We start from the raw sequence: 22,407 nt of genomic DNA on the forward strand, positions 1-22,407 counted from the left end.
CAGTAATATATTCTAAATTGTATGGTATCACTGCTATCCTACAACAAGAATGCAAAAAGCAAGTAATGATTACCTTCATACTCTTCTTGTTATTTTATATGCCGATAAATTTTCCAAATCATTTAATTCGTCTACTAAGTCAAATTTACAAACACTTGGCATGCATAAGTATTCTATGAAAAATACCATAATCATAAATAAGCATGTTTAATCGTATTGTAAAAATGTTACTCTAATTTTCAGTCAACTTTATAATTTCTTAACAACTTTATAGAATCCATTACAGAATAATTGATGACTACTAACACTGGGCATGATTATAATTGTAATCCACTGGTCTAAGTTTAAACAGAGTGAAACATTGAATGTGCCTGACAATAGGGAAGCGATAAATGTATATAAACGACAGCATAAATATATATTAACATTCATAATGTGTTATGAATCACACATTACTTGTACACCAAATCCTATTATTACGCTTATCAATATGATTAATGATTCACATCACTTTACTTTGACTCTAAGACAACGGCATTATCTATGTACAAATATAACTCCATGTACATTAAATTATACGGACTGTAATGTGTTGGTCACACGATGTAAGTCTTTTTTAACTGTATGTACATCCACTCTGGTAATTATATTTCGGTTCTAGGTTCCTTAGCTCACTAGACCTTATGTCATTCGTTAATGACATAAGCCTAAGCCAACTCCGCATTTTATACTATTTCTACATTTTGAGGGCCAAACAAGTATTTTCTACTCATTGTAATATATTTCTTATATCATGTAATTTATTTACAACACCAAGTACACCAATTTATTATTCACATCTATTTGCCTCTTTTCTTCTACTTCACCTCATTCAACTCTACACCTCCATTTTATACACATTGCATGCTCCGGAGAGGGGCAAACTAAGATTGCATGATGAACATGGACCAACTACTGGATGCACAATGATTCATACCAATTGTAATGTGATGGCTATAACCTGTAACTTATTTACAACAGGATGTACATTCATTCACTTGTTAAATGTGACTTTGTTTCTCTCATCTTTCCCTAATTTCTCTCAACGCTTTACTTCAATACATACCCTGGGTTATCGGATAACTACTATCCCGTTATAATCCATCACTGAAAAGCTGAATGCTCACATGCACACATATACGGTACAAATTGACTATTCTTCACAACCAATATTATGTTTTTAGTGACTCTAATTTCATCTCTAAACCCTGAACCGATGTGCATTGGGTGACAAATGATTGGCCACATTTGAAGACGATAGTTCAGTCACGTTACCTTGATATGCTAATACGCTTTAAGTTTCATCGAACTCGGAGAGCGTAGTTGCTTCTGCTATTAAGTTGCATGACTGAACCAAGTTCGTCAGATGATGAATTTTCTCTGTTTCCTTCTACCTTCACTTTGCTTCCTGTTTGCTTCTAATAGTTTGCTTCAGTTTGCTTTATAATACTTTGCTTCCCACCCTTCGATTGCTTCATAATAGTTTGCTTCACGACCTTCACTTTCAACCAAGTTTGCTTCAATTTCCTCACTGTTTGCTTTCTCTGTTAGCAAACAGTTCAGTTCTTCAACCACTCTCCAGTCGTTTGCTTCCTTGGTTTAGTCGTTTGCTTCTGCTATTAGGGACTCGGAGAGCACCCTTTTCGGTCAATTTTGTTTTGTGCAGCTATTTCAAATTTTCAACTTTCAAAATTTCAACTCTTCCGTTTGCTCCGTCTATTACCGTTTGGGCTAGTGCAATTTTTTTTTGGAGCACCCATCATTTTTTAGCCTTCCTGACGTGGTTATTTCTAGTCCTCACAGTTGTGTTTGTGAGGGGACCGTTCAGGGACGGTCATGCTGATGACCGTCCCTGCCCCGTATCCTATTCAAATACATAACTGTACTGTTTGCTTTTCTTGTTACGTATCCAAAAAACTTTAACTAGGGTCCATGGCGCCTTATGGTAAGTGTTTTTCTTGTCAAGCATCCAAAAAACTTTAATTATTCACCAGTCCATAACAAGAATTTTTCTAATGGTTTGATCATTAGCTTTCTATTAACTTTCTAAAAAATTAACACCTGAGAACCCTCCTAATAACTCCCTGATGAATACCTGCTTGTCAAATTGTTACAGCATTACAATTGCATTGCAGCTGAAATAATACACTTCCAAAGACTAATGAGATCTTCCTTTAAATTAAAAAAAATAATAATACCATGCCATATCGCCATGTTTACTCTAAACCAAACATTAGAAAAAAAACTAATTTCGTCTTTTGTATCGTAGCATATATAGTATATAATCGCTTTATTACCTAGACTTGTGCTATTAAGAATAATCAAACAATAATTCCACATAACCATCGGAGTTGGTTCTGCCAGCTTCAAATTCTAAAATGACAGTTAGAGGAACAAGGACGTGATGAGAGGGGAGAAGATTTTTTTTTTAAAAAAAAATTGCTCCCAACCTTCATTGCTTCCGAAACTCAAGGCAGAACGCAATATACCCTTTGTCAAGCATGTGTCAACGAGAAGAAAGGTGTCCGTTAGCAGCTATCCCAACTTTCTCCCGCATTTGGGTCTTGATTTTCTCCACAAACTGATGGAAGTTGCCCTCCGATGATCCATTTGTGGACAGTGCAAGTTCTAATTTCTTTCTGACTTCCTTGATTGCCGCTCTCAACTCATCCAAAACTTGTCCATTCATTAAAAGACTAATTTTCTCCACGACCTCATCCCTAGTGATCGCCTGCTTGTCACAAAGGTTAATTCCAATTTTCCAATCATTGATCACCAACTTACGATTGGTGAATTGATCAGTAACCAGTGGATAACAAACCAACGGCACGCTACACCATATACTTTCCAATATCGAATTCCATCCGCAATGAGTTAAGAAACCCCCGATCGCAGGATGTGATATCACCGCAATCTGGCAACACCACGGTACAATCAGACCACGATCTTTAATCTGGTCTTCAAATCCAACGGGCAAGAAATCAGTTTCATCGGAGCTGACAATGTCTGGACGAACCACCCAAATAAAACTCACCCCACTTGATGAGAGCCCATGGGCCATTTCCAAAATGTCTTGTTTGCTGGTGTGAGCATAGCTCCCGAATGAGACGTACAAAACTGACCCATCAGGCTTATCGTTAAGCCACTGAGTGCAGTCTGACTCAGACCACAAACTAGTGGCTACATTGCTCTTGGTAAAGCTAGCTGGGAAGACGGGCCCAATGGCATAGGTTGGCTGTTTGCGATTAAGGGCTGAGATTGTTTCCAGCTCCAGCTCTTGGACAGTGTTGCAAATTATGATGTCGGCTCTTTTCACATCGTCAAAAGCCTGGTAAATTACCTGGTGCACCACCGTCCAGATGTCGGTGGCTTGAAGATATGACATCAGGTCTCCGGGCTCGATAGCTTTAACTCCTGGAATGTAATCTATGTTGTCCCTGCGATTCACTAAACCAACCTCCAACCAAAATAAAAAAAAAGCATTTAATTTAAGCAACGAACAATTGTACAAAATCCGTATTAGAAAAAGTTAAAAGCTGACCCATATTTTGTTGCACCAAAGGAAACAAGCAGTACATTCGTAGTTAATCAATTGCATAATGGAAACGACGTCATGGAAAGGAAAGCAGCCGGAGGAGGCGAAACGACGTCATGGAAACGATGTCAGAGGAGAACTCACCAGGAGAGGCGAAATGGCCATTTCGCCTGAGGAGGTCCAAGTGATAATAGAGAGTGAGGACCAAAGCTGGTTCGGTCCAGAAAGAAACGTGGACGAGATTATGTTTCCTGGCAATTACAGATCCCCACACGAAGAACGTATCCGAGATCAAGCATGTAGCTGGAGGTTCTGTTTCCGAATTTACTAAATTTCCCACTAGTTCATCGATGTGGGCAGAGAAAACATGTATTAAGCCTTCCACGAATTGATCCTCGTTCAAGGATCGATCAAAAGAAAGCGGGAACCCATCACTGACGGTGGCGTAACGTATGTCCAGACCAGATTGACGGGCTTTGGCGAAAATGTCATCTCTTCTGCAGCCCGTTTGTGCTTTGGAGATCTGGTGGTGCACTGATTGGGTGTTAACAAAAGTGATTATGAAACCTTTGGAGGCAAGCTTGATCGCTAGGTGTACAAAGGGGTTAATGTGACCTTGATAAGGATATGGGATCATAATTGCATGGGGTTTCCGGTATGTGCCGGCCATTTTCCTCTGGGGGACGAGCGATAGATGGTTGGTGTTGGGTAATGGGTGGGCAGCGGTAGAGGAGCTCGCAAATCTGTGTCCAATAATTGAAGGCAACAGAAAGTCGTTGGTTATTCCTTTATTGGGCTGCACTTGCATTTCTATTTTTATAATGAATGCAACGTTGGGAAATGGGAATTGGAATCTTAGAATAGCATCTCATTGATAGAGAAACAGAAAAAAATGGAATCAGTAAAAGAAAAATTTCTTGTGGACCATGTCCAGTTTGTAAAGCACTAATCTGCAATTAATCTCATGCTAAGATATTAATGACCTTGGACATGTTTAAACAGGACATGTATACTCCAAATCACAAGAAGATAAATATAGCTCCCCAACCTGCGCGACACAAAAAAAGTTTTACAATTGCTAGCTCACACAAAGTAGTTCCTTGGCATCTTTGATAGGAAAATGGAAGTCTTCAGATTCAAAAGATAATCAAGTAAAAGATTTACAGGAACTTATACCCCATATTCACGGGTGCATATTCCAAATATCCACTAGCATATATTCTAAAGCAAGAAGATACCTGGGCTAATTTGCCTTTCAATAGTAGCAAAATTGCAAGTAAACAGAATGGATAAGCACTGACACAGCTAAACACAGTAACTAAGGCTTAAAGTTTTACTTACTACTTTATCCCTAGCTAATCTCCACTGTGCATTTCACGAGCAAATGTTTCCAAAAATCCAATCTTTAGCAAAAATATCACCAAAATTTCACAGATCCAGTAAACCGCTCAATCGAGTAGTCCAAAATTACCATTTAATATACCATCCAGACCACTAATGTACACATCCTCACAAACTCTAACCATAATGAAAATTCAAGTCAAAGCCAGCTACGAAAACGATCAAACAATTCTGAAACCCATTCCCAGAAAGAGGGAAAGAACCCTAATCAAGATGGTGTCGCCGCGGAAAAGCTGAAGCTTTTCCATGCTTTCCGGGTGCAGGGCCACGACGGAGTTATCATCATTGATTGCCTCATCGACAACGAGCCGATTGGGCGACTTCTTCCTCTCTACAATCGCCGTACTGAAATCCCCTTCGTTCCTTTCCTGCAAACCACATTCAAGCCACGAGAACAAAGGGAAAAATCATCAAAGAAAATCCCCTAAAGAAAAAATACAGGATTTATTTAACCAAATATAAATGGAGAGATGTGAAAACAACGACAGAATGAGAGAGGAAAGGCTTGCTTACGAGTCCGAAGCTTCAGCCTGGTTACTCATGGCTGGGTGTGATGAATTGGATTGGGTTGGATTGACATTAGAGAGAAATGGTAAATTTGGTTTGGTGGAAATTGGTGTGGGGGAGATCTGAGGATTTGTGGGATTATTAAATGCTAAAGCAGGCAAGATAACCAATGTTTTGAAACTCGAACCGTTAATTAAACCGGCAAGATGAGGGGATCGAGATTCAATCGGTCGGACCGGTTCAACCCTGATTCAATGATTTATATATATATAAATATATATATGTATTACACAAATACATGTGCACAGAATAAGAAATCTCATAGACTAATTCAAGACATCACTTGATAAAAAGTTAAATATTTCAAACCACTTGACTTTTATAGATTAATTTTTTAAATTGTAAAATCAAGCAAATAATTCATCTCAGTTATACCTATCAAAAAATTAATTTTTTTTGAGCAAAATAGAAAGAACTTCATTAATGATTTGCAATGTAGCACATACACGAGGAAATCCTCAAACTACATCAGCAAAATAACACTAAGCATTGCAAACCAACAAAATTGCTTAAAATCTAAGCCCCACTCTACAAGTAGAATCCAATTTTCATAAGTTCTAGGAATTTTTCCCCAACTGAGAACACCGCATTTCCTCAAATCTAGTGTACTAAGTCTTTGTTACATACAAAACACAATATAAAAACATGTCTAGGAATGTGATTTTCATACCATACTAAACTACTCCAATGTACAACGGTACCTCGGGCCGGAATGTTTTCATAGCATCCTTTACGGTAAACATCCTTGAAGAATTTTCAAGCCACGCAATTTAATCATCATGCTTTGGAATAGGCACAAAAATTGCAAGTGTAGCCTGTTGCAATATTTTGGAAAATCCACTAAATAGTGTCCCTAACATCGTTTGTCGCCCTAGTATAAAGATTATGTTATTGAGTATTCCTAATGGATAAGAGCAGCCAAAATAAATTTATATTTTAGTGCAAAGTACTTCAAGAATTTTCCAGTACATAATCAACAAAAGTGAAGTACATATACAATACCAAAAATAGGAATTGAATCCTGAGTTTTGTGACATAATAGTTGATCAAGTAAATTAGCTTTCTGCACTGGTTTTCTCTCATGGCATTCAAATTCTTACCCACAAAAGAAAAAGAAAAAAAAACTGAAATAGACAAATTGCTCTTCAAAGAAAATCGAACAACAAAAATAAAACTACCAAAAATTGCAGACCTTAAGAATCATACAATCTGTCAAACGCCAAGTAATAAACAAATAAGTGAAAAAAAAATGAAACTAACCTGGACGATGTCTTGAGAGTTAAGATTTGTGAGATTAATCCAATCTTTTGCAAGAAAAAATAGAGAATTGAAGTTTAGAAACCCCATATTTAAGAAGCCCGATGCCATTGAGAATTTGGATTCTTAATTTGAAAAAAGAAGAAAGAGAACTGGAGAAGAGATTAAGAATGAGAGAGTGTGTGCAGCAGCCGTCATTAGAAATTAGGGTTAGAAAGAAAAGTTGGGAAGATACGTTGTCACCTTTCAAGACTTTTAAATTCGGTTTAAAAAATTAGGAAAAATAAAAAACCATGGTTCAATGGGTCAATCCGGGTTGAATGGTTCTAACGGTTTTTACGGTTTTGACCGGTTCTTATAACAAGTCAACTTTAGTAGTGAGCCGGACCAGAGACATGGCCGGTTCGCGGTCCGACCAGCCGGTCCGGTCCGGTTTTCAAAACATTGAAGATAACATGTTTTCTCAACATCTTAATCATAATCTTAAGGGAATAAAAGAGAATAAAAGTGCGAATGGGTAATGCTGTAATTTCATCTTCCTCTCCTCAGGTTCAATATTTCAGATGCGCTCAATTTTTCTCTCTTCCACTGCAAAACACCGAATTCTTCCAGCCTAGCTATTAATTTCATCCGCTCCTTTCTTCATCCCAAAAGTCTTACCGACATTGAAATCTATTGATAGATATTGAAATCCATTGATATCCAACACCAGAGTCAAATCTGCTCTCCTCTTTTTCTTAATCTCTCCATCAAATATGCTCTGTTGTTCTTCTCTCACGAATTCTCTCCCACGAAAGATGCACTTATTCAATAGCCCTCCACTCAAGTTCTATCCTTATCCCGTTTCACTCTCCACAAGACTGTGAGGACCCGACTTATTTTAATCTTATTTTAATGGATTAATTAATTATTTATTCACCCGTTTTCTCCGAATAATTTATTTCAACCATTTTAAATCCATTTACACGAAACAATGTCTCACTTACGTTTTTAAAACATTTTGTTAGAAAATTTTATTTTTCGGAGGCTCGTTCAGTAAGGAATAACGAGTACACATTTTTCGAGATAAATTCGATTCGAGAGTGCATTAGTCTTGGAGAATTAAGAATGAATAATAATAGACTAAGAAAAGTTAATTGAGGCATTAGTGGTGAATGAGTTCAAAACATTTCGCTTTATACGCGCGAATCAAAAATTCAAGTATATCGAGCCGGAATGGCTAAGTGGAGATTAAGAAACTTCTTCTAAACTACTAAGAGTGAATAATTATAATGTTAAAGGAAGTACATTAAAGGTATAGTGCACAAATGAAACAACTTCGAGAGAAAACAGACACGAAATGCACGCGCAAAACTTTTGGTAGTTGACTTTTGAGACAAACTTTGGCCCCAAGTATCCAAGCTTCCAAGAGAAGCTTTAGTTATCAGCTGCACACTCTCTCTCCTCTCATCTTGCTGGCCGAAATTCTCCAAGGAAGAAGAAGGAGAGCTCCACTTCATTTCACGTCACTTTGTGCTACCATTTCTCACTCAAATTCACCACACAACTTCCACTTCACTTGGAGATTCACTTGGACTAGGAAGGAAGCATCATCTCACGGTTTTTCTTGAGGTCTTAGAGGTGCAAAATTTCTGATTTCACTCAAAGGAAGAGGAGGTAATCATCCAACCATCTAATCTTGGATTTAGTGGGTTGATCTTTGCTAGGAAGTTTGTAGCTTCATTGTTATTGTTGTTGTTGGGTTTAAATGGTTGGAGTGGGTTCTATGAAATCCCACCTTGATGATATAGGACTGATATGATGATGATAAGTGTTGTTTGTGTTAATTATGTGATAAACAAGATGAGATTTGTTGGAAAAGTGAAAGGAAAACCAAAGGAATTGCATAGGAAGCTTAGCCGAAAATTTGCCTTGTTTTTCTTGAAGCTTTGGTTCAAATTTTTGATACTCAAATGACATTGAATCTGATGTAGATATGTTGTATAGGATGTGTAGAAAGTTTTTACCAAAAATCAATTGATTTGGTTGAGTAAAAATTGAAATTTCGAAATGAAAGGCAAACTGGAAAATGTGTTCTGGGCTGATGAACAGTGTCTCTTTAATTGAACATATCTCTCTGTACAGACGTCAAAATCAAGTGGCTTTTATGGCATTTGAAACTAGACATTTGTAGCTTTCCAACAGTATAAAATTCACCATCTAGTTCGAACTGAGTGAACCGCAGTTGTTCACCAAAGTTTCCTGTTCTGTTATGTTATTCTGTTCGAATGACAGTGGTAAGCTGTGTCTTGTCACTTAAATTCGAACTACCTATGAACTGATTTTCAGAACGACTTCTTCTGATGAAATGTATCCTTTTGAATCTAGTTTTCAACGCCATTGACCATTCTCAATTTTAAGTTGTATTGAGTGAGATATGGCTTAATTTTCAAACTGCGGTAAAGCTGGAAATCTGGAAAATCCTTCCTGCTTGCTAGCTGACTGGTCTAATTTGATTTGAGACATGTTGTTTAAAAATTCTGGTGTCAATCACCTACCAAATATATAATAGATGTTTCCAGGACCTTGGTTTCAAAAATGGATTGAATTGGGACTGATTTCGTTGTGCAAAATGTTTTGAAAAGAAAGGAAAGCAAGAAGACAGATTTGCTTTGGAACATTTTACGAACTTCAGTCGTTTTGTTAACTACCTTCCTACGTAAGTTTTTGCATGAAATTTGATACAGGGGTAGTCCACATATAGAGGTTTAAGTGTACAAAATTTGGTGTTATTTCAACAACCTTTCGATATCCAAATGATGATACAAAGTTTGCTTTTCAAATCTGGAAAATTTCTGATTTGTGCCCAAATTCCAGCCGACTTCAGACTATTATATATCAATACTTAAAACTCCGAATTTAGTTCCATTTATCCTGTTTGAAACCTTGTTTAGACTTCTTATTGTGTTACAAATTTCGGAGGCTAGTTCACTTTTTGTGAATTTTGCCGAATTTCCAAATTTTGCCGAAAACTAAGACTGAAACTGTCTTATAGGTTCGAGTCAGCCAACTTTGGGCTGAAATTTGAATATCTTTCGTTTATAATCTTGGAAAAATGTCTTCTAGGAACTTTTAGTACTTCGAACCAAGATTCCAATGGTGTAACTTTTCCATTTTTTGACATGTCAAACTCCAGATTTGATTTTCCAAAGATTGTTGTGCAAAGCTGAAATTTGCCGATTACTTAGAAAATGTAATTTCGGGAACTTGACTTCTTTTCTTAATATCGATTGAACGTTTTGAACTCGATTTCATGGAAGATGCTAGTCTCTCTTCGGACTTTAAAACTTCACTCTTGAACCTCGAGTTGAGAGAATTGAATCTCTCTTTTAAGACTTTGATTTAGTCTAAATGAGTGTGCATCCTTTCTTGGTAAATGCATGATTGTGAGTGAAGTTAATTATTATTTGCTCAGGCGCTCAAGGGGACCTTCAAGAGGAACTCGAAGCGGATGCCTAAACACTTGTTTGAGTACTTACTCATTTATTTTGAATTGGTGAGTGTTCCATATAGGAGTACGTGACTTGAATAGTTTTACGACATGTTTATTCCATGGTCATTATGTGTTTAACTGTTAAGTGCTACCGATAATTGCTCCTATGAACTTTTCCACCGTTTTAAGGCGAGTGTGTACTTTATCTCACTCGACCTACTAAAATGACAAATTTCTATCTTTAACCGTGAACTACTTACCGTTTACCGATTTATTTGAACTACTTACCATTTATCGATTTATTTGATTACTTACTGTTTATCGATCTATTTGATTACTTACCGTTTACCGATTTACTTGATTACTTGCGCATGTTGTAAGATCTAAGTTGAACTAGATCCTGTCCTTGGTTACTAATCTGCTCGAGCCAGGACTGGACTCGATCGAGTAGGTTGGAACCCTGGGATACCGTTTCGGTATACTCGAGTATTACCACTGGAGGGATAAGGTGATGGCCAGACAAACCGAGGGGATCTGAAGTTATAAGGTGAAGTTGACCGAAATGGTTCTACTGGAACACCGTATCCTTCAATATGTGTTTATTTCTGTATAATGATAATTGTTTCATGTTAATGTGCCAATGTGCAACCTTGAATTATACATGTATTATGCTCAAATTACTTGATTTAGTAGAACTGCTAGAGTGTCTTGGAATCTCACTGGGCTGTTTAGCTCATTCCACGTTTTTGTTTTCCTTAACAGGGTTCAAGACTGAGAGTGCTCGTGAATAGTACTAAGTTGTTTCCTTTTGGAGACTCTAAGTTGTATTATAGTAGATGACTATGGTACATTTTCCGTTGGGTTGTATTTAAGCTTGAAGGTTAACTAATTGTAAGTATGAAATGTTTTGGAGTACTTTAAATATATATATATATATTGAAATTATTTGAAGTATTCCTAATTTTGAACCATGAATTGTAGTGAGTCCCGGCGAGAGTTGGGCAGGCATTTCGCGGATACCCTTGGGAGAAGTGGGGGTGTCATAACGACTGATTCAATCCCCATTATCTTCGCCTCTGCTTTATCTCATGCATCAATCTCTCTGCCTTTCCTTGCCCAATTAGTTGCTCTGTAGGGTGAAGACAAGTCACTTGAGGGAAAAATCAGGCAAAAATTTGTGATGGAGTGGAGGGACTCATACTCAATTTTAGTTTACAAGAGCATCAAGAAATAGGAAGGCGTGCAATAGAAACAAAGGCGTGGAGAGAGAGACAGTGAGAAGCTGAAAGAAGGCGTGATTTCAAAAGCACGCATTTACTGGAAATCTGCAAATCCTGCAAGAATTGAGGACCACTGCAATTGAAGATTCTGGGAGGGACACATGTCTTACGCTCGTTGGTCAAGTTGGAAGTTAGTTAGCTTAGGAAATGATATAAGCGTGGGGAACTTTTTTAATGAATCATCTTTTGTCATTTTTCCATATTTGGTTGTAAGAAGATTTAGCAATTGCCAATCTCATTTCCCTTTCCCACGTTTTTCTTCATCTCTTTCCCCTTCTTCTCTGAATCCATAATTTCCATTCTTGTAAGTTGTTATTGAAGTTCATTAATGAAAGGCTGAATTCATCTTTTGAATTCTCAAATTCTTTGCTCCATTAATTTCCGTTGTAGTTAAGTTCATATTGGTTGCTTTGTTATTTCTACTATTGCTGCAATCTGGTTCTTTACTATCACAATGGCATCAGAGCTCAGTTACGAGCCATTGGGATGACAAAATCACAGGATGAGATGTTAAGGAAGGATTTAACTAAACTAGGAAGTGCAGTCAGGATATTTGCTAACAGGAATGATGGTTTGGAACAAGCATTGAGAACACTTGAGCATAGATAGGAGAGCACTGAGAAGACTCTTAAAAATCTGGATAAAAAATATGAAAGTATGATGTCCATGATGGCCCAGATGATGGCAAAACTTGGCAAAAAGGCAAGAAGGTGGAGGGTAGTAGTTCAGGAGTAGGAACTAAGGAAGGGGACGAGAAATAGGAAATGCAGTGGGTTGATGGCAAACCAAAAGGCCAGGGAAGATCAAACTTAAGGGAGGATAAAGCCCTTACTAGGTTGGCGAAGATGGAACTACCAAATTTCAATGGGGAGAATCCAAGGGAGTGGATCAGGAAGGCTAACAAATTCTTCAAAATCAATGGTGTGGAAGAGAGCATGAAGTCTGAAATTATAGAATTATACTTCAAGGATAGAGCTGATACTTGGTTCCATGGAGTGTTTAGTGGTAGAGAAACAATCCCATGGAATGAGCTCTCTACTTCCTTATATGAGAGATTTGGTGATGGGACCCCAGAGGAGGCCATTAAGGAGTTCAACGGGCTGATGCAGACTGGCTCTATAGCTGATTACTTGGAGAAATTTGAAATGCTCAAAACATTGGTAATGCCTTCTCTCCCTCATCTAATTGATTCCTATTACAAAGCATGTTTTCTGAGTGATTTAAAGGAAGAAATAGTAAACATGGTCAAGATGGCTAAGCCTCAACTCTAGCAGATGCAATAGAAGTAGTTAAAACTGCAAGAGAGAAACCTGAAAGCCCTACAGAAAATTCATAAATCTCCACCTACTACTCACCAATTCTAAAAAACCTCATTCAAACCTCAGATCAACCCAAATGGAGCCCCTCCAATCCCAGAACCTTTGATAAACTACCCATCAAAGACTATAAGAATACAACCAGCAACCAGAACCAGTTCAAAAAGGATCACTCCTAGTGAATTTAACCTAAGAAAAGAAAAGGGACTGTGCTATAAATGTGTTGAACCATACACACTTGGCCATGTATGTAAGCAATCACACATGCATTTCATACTAATGGATGAAGAGAAAAGAGAAACTATAACTGGGGAGGAAAGGAATGAGCTTGAAGTTTTCTGTGATTGTATTGAAGAGAGACTAGAAGATGAACATGTGGAAATTTCAATTCATGCTCTGGTAGGAGGGAATGAGCACAAAACTATTAGATTAAAAGGAGTAATAAAGGAAAGGTGTGTCACTACACTGATTGACAATGGCAGTACACACTGATTCTTAGATGAACAAGTAGCCTAAAGCTTGGGATTAGGGAGTAGAGAACATTTACTGGCAGTTAAGGTAGCTAATGAGGAAAGGATGCAATCCAAGAGCCTGGTTATACCTGTAACCTAGAAAATGTAGGGGTATGAGTTTCAGCATCGGTTTAATACACTAAAATTAGGGGTTTGTGATATGGTGTTACGGGTGGATTGGCTTGCTAGATATAGCCCCATGGAGTTTGACTTTAAAGGGTTAAGTATGAAGTTTAGGAAGGGTAAACAATAGGTGGAATTGAAAGGGGAAAATAGTCAAGTACAGTTGAAGCCGATCAAGGGTAGCAGGTTGCATAATTGGGCTAGGAAACAAGCCTACAGGGTTATAGCACAAGTGAGTGTAGTAGATGATAAAGTACAGGAACAGGAGGCAATACCTCCAGAAGTTGAGGTGGTATTGGAAAAGTTTGAGAGTGTATTTAAGGAACCTCAAGGGCTGCCTCCTGAGAGGAGCTAGGATCATGCCATCTCACTTAAAGAGGGGGCCAAACCTTTCTAGATTAGGCCTTACAGGTGCCCCTATTTACAAAAGATTGAAATAGAGAAGCTGGTATAAGAGATGCTTGAAAATGGGATCATTTAGCTTAGCAATAGCCCTTTTACATCTCCTGTGCAGCTTGTAAAGAAAAAAGATAGGACATGGAGGTTCTGTGTAGACTACAGACAATTGAATGAGCTAACAGTTAAGAGTAAATACCCCATACCTCTTATTGATGAGTTCCTAGATGAGTTGCATGGTTCTAAATACTTCACCAAAATAGATTTAAGGGCTGGATATTTTCAGATCAGGGTCAAGGTTGAGGATATACCCAAAACTGCATTCAGGACTCACCAGGAGCTTTATGAATTCAAGGTCATGCCATTTGGCTTGACCAATGCCCCTGCTACATTTCAGAGTTTAATGAATCAGGTGTTTAAGGATCAACTGAGGAGGTTTGTATTGGTGTTTTTTGATGATATACTAGTATACAGTCCAACTTTGCAAGATCATGTGAAGCATGTCACTGAGGTGTTGAGCATTTTGAGCCAACACCAGTTGTATAGAAAACCATTGGCCTTCATCAGTCAAGGACTGGAACCTAAGAACCTTGTACTATCCATCTATGAGAAGGAGTTACTAGCCTTAGTTACTACAATGATACGAACAACACCAATCTTGCGATGCAACCCGTACAGAAAGGCTTGGATCTAGAAGGTAGAGGCTCACGTTGAAGATGATGAACGCAGCGGATGACCTAAACCCGTTGATCACGTGGTCAACGAACCTCGGTATTTGTAGAAGACGCCACAATTTAGCGCGGTCCTAGATTGATAAGTCAATTGAATACCTAAGATATAAATCTAAGATATTCAAGGTGCTTCAATGAAGCTTTGAGAGAACTCTCAATGTAATTTTATTAATCCTCCAAAAACTGAATGTAAACAATGACTTAAGGATATTTGTAGCCGTGACTAAGACCTAACTCGTAGGGACTAACTCGTTAACTAACTAAAAGAGCTATTGGACCTACGGCCCACATGGTCTAGACCTCTTTATTACACCCTACTAAACTAATAATGGGCCATGGACCCCCTTAGCCGAATCATGGACTTCTAATCTTCAGTGATGGCCGAGACTAGGACAACGAGCCTAGCTTCGTTGAGGCCCTCGATGGCCTTTGGCTCTCCACTTGACTCTCGGGCCGCACGAACCAATGTTTGTAGTGTCTCATTCAATCTCTTCGCGCGAGCTCGTGTCATAGGCCCCAATGGTACCTTCACTTGCTCCACTTGGATAGCTCTCTCGACCTCCTCATCATTCCCCCCCTCTGCGAGAAAGATTTGGTTCCTCAAATCGACCTTATCCATCTGCAAGATAGCGGGCTCAAATCAATAGCACATAGAAGTAGCCGAACATTATGCTCGACCAGGAAGGATCGACAGACTCTGTTAGGAGTTTCATTGATACGCCGCCACAACTTGGAATGGTCCAATCTCTCCGATCGGTTAGCAACTTTGTTGCGCCGCTGGAACAGGGAAAACGCTTCCTATGCACAAAGTGTAACCAGACCCAATCACTTGTCAAAACACCATTGCGGGACGCCGACCCTTGTTAGGCATGGTTTGAGGTACATTTGCTGGGGTACGAGCTTCAATGATTTGCCCTTAAAACCTGTGGCTGCAAATCCTGAGCACGAACCCCTCTGCCTCTTCTTGCCATCAAGGTTAGTACGCTTCAGACAAAGGCAAAGGCCCATTCAAATCCAAGGGAGTCAGAAGGATTAAAACTGTAAATAATTTCAAAAGGAGAAAACTGTGTAGCACTATGAACTGTACGGTTATAAGCAAACTCGACATATGGTAAACACTTCTCCCAAGTTTTGAGATTTTTTTTAATGATGGCCCTAAGTAAGGTGGATAATGTACGATTAACGACTTCAGTTTGGCCATCGGTCTGAGGGTGATTGGCTGTAGAAAATAGCAACTTAATGCCCAACTTCCCCCACAAAGTTTCCAGAAGTAAGAGAGAAACTTGACATCTCTATCAGACACAATAGTCCTAGGCACACCATGCAAACAGACAACTTCCTTAAAGAAGAGATCAGCTATATGAGTAGCATCATCCGTCTTATGACATGGAATGAAATGAGCCATTTTAGAAAATCTATCAACAATGACAAAAATGCTATCATGACCCCTTTTACTCCTAGGCAGACCAAGCACAAAATCCATTGAAATGTCAACCCAAGGTTCCGAAGAAATAGGTAGAGATGTATACAAACCAAAGGGTTGGAGCTTAGACTTGGCACAGTGACAGGTAATGCAGTGTGACACTACTCACTCCACGTCCCGCCTCGTGTGTGGCCAATAGAAATGCTCCTGCAAAGCACTCAGAGTTTTGGTGACACCAAAGTGTCCCATCAAACCACCTCCGTGAGCTTCTCGGGTTAGTAACTCCCGAATAGAGCATGACGGAATGCACAATTTGTCATTGCAATACAGAAATCCATCATGTATGAAGAACTTACCCTGACCCGACTTAGCACAAGATTTGTAGATATCAGAGAAATCCAAGTCGATATCATAGAGTTCTTTGATAAGATCAAATCCAAGGAGTTTAGCATCAAGTAAGGCAATCAGGGCATACCTCCTGGATAGTGCATCGACAACGACATTGGTCTTGCCATCTTTGTACTTGATCACATAGGGATATGACTCCACAAAGTTGACCCACCGCACATGTCTCTTACTCAACTTGTGTTGAGACTTGAGATGCTTTAACGCCTCGTGGTCAGTGTGGATGATGAATTCCTTAGGCCGCAGGTAATGTTGCCATGTCTCCAGTGCACAAATCAAAGCATAGAGCTCCTTATCGTAGATGGAGTAGTTCAAGGCAGTACCATTCAACTTCTTGCTAAAGTATATGATCGACCTTCCCTCTTGGATCAACACGGCTCCAATTCCTACACCAGAAGCATCACACTCAATCTCAAAAGTTTTATCAAAGCTAGGTAAGGACAATAAGGGTGCGTATGTGAGCTTGTGTTTAAGGAGTTGGAACGCCTTCTCCTGAGTTTCCCCTCACTCGAACTTCATATCCTTCTTGATAATGGCGGTCAGAGGGGTAGCAATAGTACTGAAATCCCTCACGAACTGGCGATAGAAACTTGCAAGGCCATGGAAACTCTGGACTTCACTCATGGTCTTGGGCACGGGCCACACATTGATGGCCTGGATTTTGCTCTCGTCCACTTTAATGCCCTGTGCACTAACCTTATAACCAAGGAAAACAAGCTTATTAGTGCAGAAAGTACATTTGCCAAGGTTAGCGAATAACCTCTCCCTGCGCAAAATATCAAGGACAGCTCGTACATGTGCTACATGTTCCTCAGGACTCTTGCTGTATATCAGAATGTCGTCAAAATAAACAACAACAAATTTATCTTAGAACGGGCGAAGCACATGATTCATAAGGCGCATAAATGTACTAGGAGCGTTAGTCAAACCAAAAGCCATAACTAACCACTCATACAAACCATACTTAGTCTTGAAGGCTGTCTTCCACTCGTCACATTGCTTCATTCGAATTTGATGGTAGCCACTCTTAAGATCTATCTTGGTGAATATGACTGCACCATACAATTCGTCAAGCATATCATCTAAACGAGGTATTGGGTGACGATACTTAACGGTGATGGCGTTGACAGCATGGCAGTCTACACACATCCTCCGAGTGCCTTCCTTCTTGGGGACGAGAATGACTGGAACTGCACATGGGCTCATACTCTCTCGAGCCCAACCTCTCTCTAATAGCTCATCTACTTGCCATTGGATCTCCTTAGTCTCCTCAGGGCTCATCTTGTAGGCCGGTCTGTTAGGCAAGGATGCTCCAGGAATGAAGTCAATCTGGTGCTTGATCCCTCTAAGTGGTGGTAGACCATTGGGGATCTCATCTGGAAAAACGTCCTCAAATTCCTGTAGTAAAGAGGAGATTTCAGGAGGTAAGTCATGGAGTGCTTCATGAGAAAGTAAAATTACCTCTTTGCAAAATAAAATATAGACAACTTGCTTAGACAAAAGTAACCTGCGAACTTCCCTGTTCTTGGCAAGCAAGTTGGGCCGTTTCTCTATTCGACCAGATGATCTAGGGGTAGATGTCCTCTCGACTGGTGCCTTAATGATTGCTTTAGAATCGGTTGATTTCTTGGCCACCTCTCATTCATGCTCTTGTTGCAATCGCAGTTGATCTTCATGCACCTGCTGAGGGGTGAGAGGAACAAGTATCATCTTCTTGTTGTGGTGTAAGAAGGAGTACTTGTTGGTAAAGCCATCATGAGTAGTCTTCTTGTCATATTGCCATGGCCGTCCCAACAAAATGTGAGAAGCTTGCATGGGAATGACGTCGCAAAGGACCTCGTCCTCATACTTCCCAATTCGGAAAGGCATCACTACTTGCTTGGTGACTTTGATATCCCCACTCTCATTGAGCCATTGCAAGCGGTATGGGTTAGAATGCCTCAACGTGGGCAAAGAAAGATGATCTACCATGAGAGTACTTGCCACGTTGGTACAACTACCCGCGTCGATGATGAGGCTACATACTCTTCCCTTGACGTGACACCGTGTGTAGAAGATGTTGTCACGTTGGGCCTCATCCACTCTCTTGACCTGGGTCGCAAGAGCTCGACAGGCTACTGGAGCAACACCCACTTGCTCAGTAGTGGCCTCAATCTCCACCTTGGAATCTTCATCTTCATCAATCAATGGAGGCATCTCGGCGAACTCATCCTCATTGTCAGATACGATATCTCCTCTCGGTAGGACAATCATGGTACGCCTATTGGGACACTAAGAAGCAATGTGTCCAAATCCTTGGCATTTGAAGCACTTGTCACGGCTTCATGGCTTGGAGGAGTTGAATGGAGGCTGTTCCCGCTCAAAGGTCGGATTGCCCCTCCAAAGAGGCGTGGCTGAGAAGCTAGGGTTTCGAGGGTTACCCCTCCTCTTGAGCCTCTTCTCAATCTTGGATGCTTTATCAATTAACTCAGGCATGTCCACGTAGTTTTGCAACTCCACCAACTCGGCGATCTCAGGTCTCAAACCGTTAAGAAATCTCGCCATGGTAGCCTCTCTATCCTCCACTATGTCTGCTCGGAACATGGTGATCTCCATCTCCTTGTAGTAGTCCTCCACACTGCGGCTTCCTTGAACTAATATCTGGAGCCTCTGATATAGATCGCGGTAGTAATGGCTGGGTACGAACCGTTTTCTCATAGTGGTTCGTAACTCCTCCCATGTACTAATGGCCCACTCTCTATTGCAACGCCTCCTAGTGCGCTCCTGCTCCTACCAGACAATAGCGTAATCGGTGAATTCGAGGGTTCCCAGTTTGACTTTTTGTTCATCGGTGTAGTCCTGGCACTCGAATACCATCTCGATTCGCTGTTCCCATTCTAGGTCAGCCTCTAGGATAGACTTGCCTTGGAATGAGGGAATCTTGATCTGTCATCTGATCTCCGGTAGTCCTGCTTGGGCCGACGGATGAAGTCATCTTCCTCGCTATTAGAAGCCAACTCCTCGCGAGGTGGAGCCTCTCGATGGGCAGCGTTGGACCGAGCTTGAGAAAGCTCTAAGCGGTCCATCCGTTGGAGTAGAGACGCCATGGACTCCCTAAGCATGCGTTGGAACTCCCCCATCATTGCTTGGTTGTGCAACTTGGAGTCAAATTTGGATGCGTCGCTCTCCTCTGACATGATGTAGGTATCCTGCAAAAATTAGTAGAGAAAAAACAAGTATATATTCCTCACGCACTCCCTCGCGTGTTTACACTCAACTCTCGTGTATGTCACTCAAAGAGCACCCTAATAATCTCACCAATTGCTCTCAAAACCCCTTACCTTGAAAAATTAGAACTCCTCCTAGGCAAACAATCAACTTCCAATTTTTGGATCACGAGAATGTGGCAATCTTCAATGGAATAGGAATGATTGACTCAAGGACAATGATAACGAAGGACGCAAATGAGAGAAATGAACGACTAAGACACGGACAGTAATGAAAACAAAGACACGACCCAAAAAAAAAAGAAAAATACTTTTTTTTTAGATGCAAGCTGCCTTTGCTTGGTAGGAGGTCCAAATGGTGGCTAAGAAAAGGAAGTGGGTGTGGCGGCTATCAACCTACAATGTAGGGAAGTGTGGCCGAAAAGAAAAAGGAAAGGAAAAGGTTAAGGGAACTCCTAAAATGTAGGGAAGGTAATGGCTAAAATATAGGAAGAAAATTCCTAAAAGGTAGGGCAAGGTGGCAGTTGGAATGGAGGCTAAAAAATAGGAGAAAATGTTGTTAAGGTGTAGGAAAGTAATCCCTAAAAAGTAGGAAGAGTGATTCCTAAAATGTAGGGATGTGTCTTGATTGGAAATCCAACAACTTTGGCAACCAAGCAAGATTAGGAAACCAATGAAGAAAAGGAATCTAATCAAGAACTTGGAAACCAATTGTAATTAGGACAATTCCATCAAGTAACACGGCTGACCTTAGGTTATTAATACTCACAATTGCCGTGATACTCACACACAAGACAATAATCAAAGCCGCAAATCTGGTCACAACTCCACTTAGCAATTTTCGGCCTTGCTCAAGACAAGAGCACTACAATGGACAATCAAGATGGTGCACTCAACCCTTCTCAGGCTCCCCCCCAACAGGTTACCCAAGATGTTCCCAAGAAATTTACTCCAAAACCAAGGAAACCCTTCACCACCGCAAGAGAATACAAGAAACCTTTTAAGAGAAGAGTGAATCAAGTTCCCAAGACTCAAAGTGCTCAAGAATTTCAAGAAGTAGAGGACCAAAACTTTTGAATTTTGTGTTTGTTTTTGCTGTGTTTTTTTTTTTTTTTATAGTTCGGACCACTATGTAGCACTTCAATTGGTTGGCAATAAAATTCTGGAAATGGCTTGGCCGAAACAATTGCTTTGCTTGTGTAGACACCAAATTTTTAGTGTAATTTCATTTACTATTTATTTTTTATTTGTTGTGTTAGTTTTTATTTACTTTTTAGTTTTTTTTAGTTTTTTATTTTAAGCCATTTTAGCGTAGAATTTCTCGGAAAAAAAAGAAAAGTATTCGCAAAAAATATGTTTTAGAGATTCAAATTCATTGTTAATTTTAAAAAAAAAAGAAGGAAAAGAGAAAGAAAAATTAGCATTTGATTTTATCTTTTTATGCCTAGTTTCGCTCATTTTTATTCGATCTTACTTAATTAGTTATTTTTCTTCATATTTTGTTTATTGTTAATTAAATGAAAAAAAGGGAAAAAGAAGAAAAAGGAAAAAAAGGACGCAAGCTTCATGCAGAGGCCATCGGATGGCTCAGAAAATTGGAAGAAAAATGCAGCTCCAATCTCCTCCTTTAATTCTAGGTTATGGGGGGATTTTATGGCTATAAAAAGAATGAAAGGCAGCCAAGAAAGGGGGGACAGCTGAAAATCTAAAAAGAGAGAGAGGACCCGGGAGTAGGAAGTAGCGGCGGAGGGTTAAGTAGAAAGGCCGAGAGAAAGAGGGATAGGGAGAAAGTTAAGAAAGCATCGAGTGACGGCTGAAACGGAGAAGAGCAAAAGAAAGAAAAACAGAAAGCCATGAAGCTGGGGGGAAAAAGGAAAAAAGGAAAAGTTGGCGGCTGGGTCAAGTAGGAAGGCCGAGAGAGTTTTGTCGGGGAGGTTTTGAGACAGAGAGAGAGTTGTTCGAGATCTTGTTCAAAAAGGTGAAATTTGTGTAAATTATGTTTGTTCTAAAGATTAATTTGCTGATATTTTTACAAAAGCTTTGCCATTAGATCAGTTCACTCATCTAAGATCAAAATTGGGAATAATCGAAAAATCATCTTAAAATTTCTCAAAGTCTTCGGACGTCCGAAAGAAGATGAACGGACGTCCGATAATGTTCGTCAGCTATTTTTTCTAGAAAACACCTGTTCGGACGAAGATGTCGGACGCACGACTTCGTTCGGCCGTCCGACAGTGCAACGGCTCACTTTTTAAAATAACTTTCTCCCTCATTTGCTTCAAACTCTTTTTCTTCTATTTCCTCTCGGACGACAACTCTCTCATTTCTCACTCTCAAATTCATACCATTCTGAAGCTCTCATTCCCAAATTGACTCAAACAAAACTTTTCCTGGTTGATTGCGATTCATTTCTCCTGATCATTTCACCGAATCGCTTAACAATTCATAAATTCCCAAATTTTCCTCAAAACCCTACTTTCTCATAACCGCTCTGTCAAATCTTGTTCAAGGCCTTTTTGTCCCAAAATTTCTGTGCGGTTCACTTCCCTACTACTGTGTGCATCATTTGCATCCTTCATTCCACACATTTCGCACAATGGTGAATCTAAGAGGAGGAAAGGTTACTGCCGGACGCAAGCATCCACTCAGGGATGAGGAGGAGGATCTTCCTACCGTCAAACGTTCATCCAAACGCTTCAAGAGAGGAGCCGTAAAAGGTCAAATGTCAAGGCCTACTCCACAAC

The 22,407-nt window shown here is 39.8% G+C and overlaps 1 protein-coding gene across 3 annotated transcripts; it reads right to left on the minus strand.

Annotated features, from left to right (window-relative positions):
• Positions 1-2,138: 2,138 nt before the first annotated feature.
• Positions 2,139-5,613, minus strand: LOC113754742 (UDP-glycosyltransferase 86A1-like). 3 transcript variants are annotated; one of them, XM_027299018.1, is made up of 4 exons: positions 5,489-5,613; positions 4,916-5,343; positions 3,719-4,317; positions 2,139-3,486 (listed from the first exon to the last, which is right to left on the minus strand). In XM_027299018.1, exons 3-4 carry the CDS (start codon positions 4,242-4,244, stop codon positions 2,546-2,548), a joined length of 1,467 nt encoding a protein of 488 aa, XP_027154819.1. In that variant the 5' UTR covers positions 4,245-4,317; positions 4,916-5,343; positions 5,489-5,613; the 3' UTR covers positions 2,139-2,545. The 3 variants fall into 3 exon arrangements, with proteins under 3 accessions (XP_027154819.1, XP_027154818.1, XP_027154817.1); XM_027299017.1 differs by having other exon boundaries at positions 4,558-5,343; XM_027299016.1 differs by having other exon boundaries at positions 3,719-5,343.
• Between the last annotated feature and the right edge of the window lie 16,794 nt (positions 5,614-22,407).

The sequence above is a fragment of the Coffea eugenioides genome, unplaced genomic scaffold, assembly GCF_003713205.1.
Source record: "Coffea eugenioides isolate CCC68of unplaced genomic scaffold, Ceug_1.0 ScVebR1_1006;HRSCAF=1785, whole genome shotgun sequence".
NCBI lineage: Eukaryota > Viridiplantae > Streptophyta > Magnoliopsida > Gentianales > Rubiaceae > Coffea > Coffea eugenioides.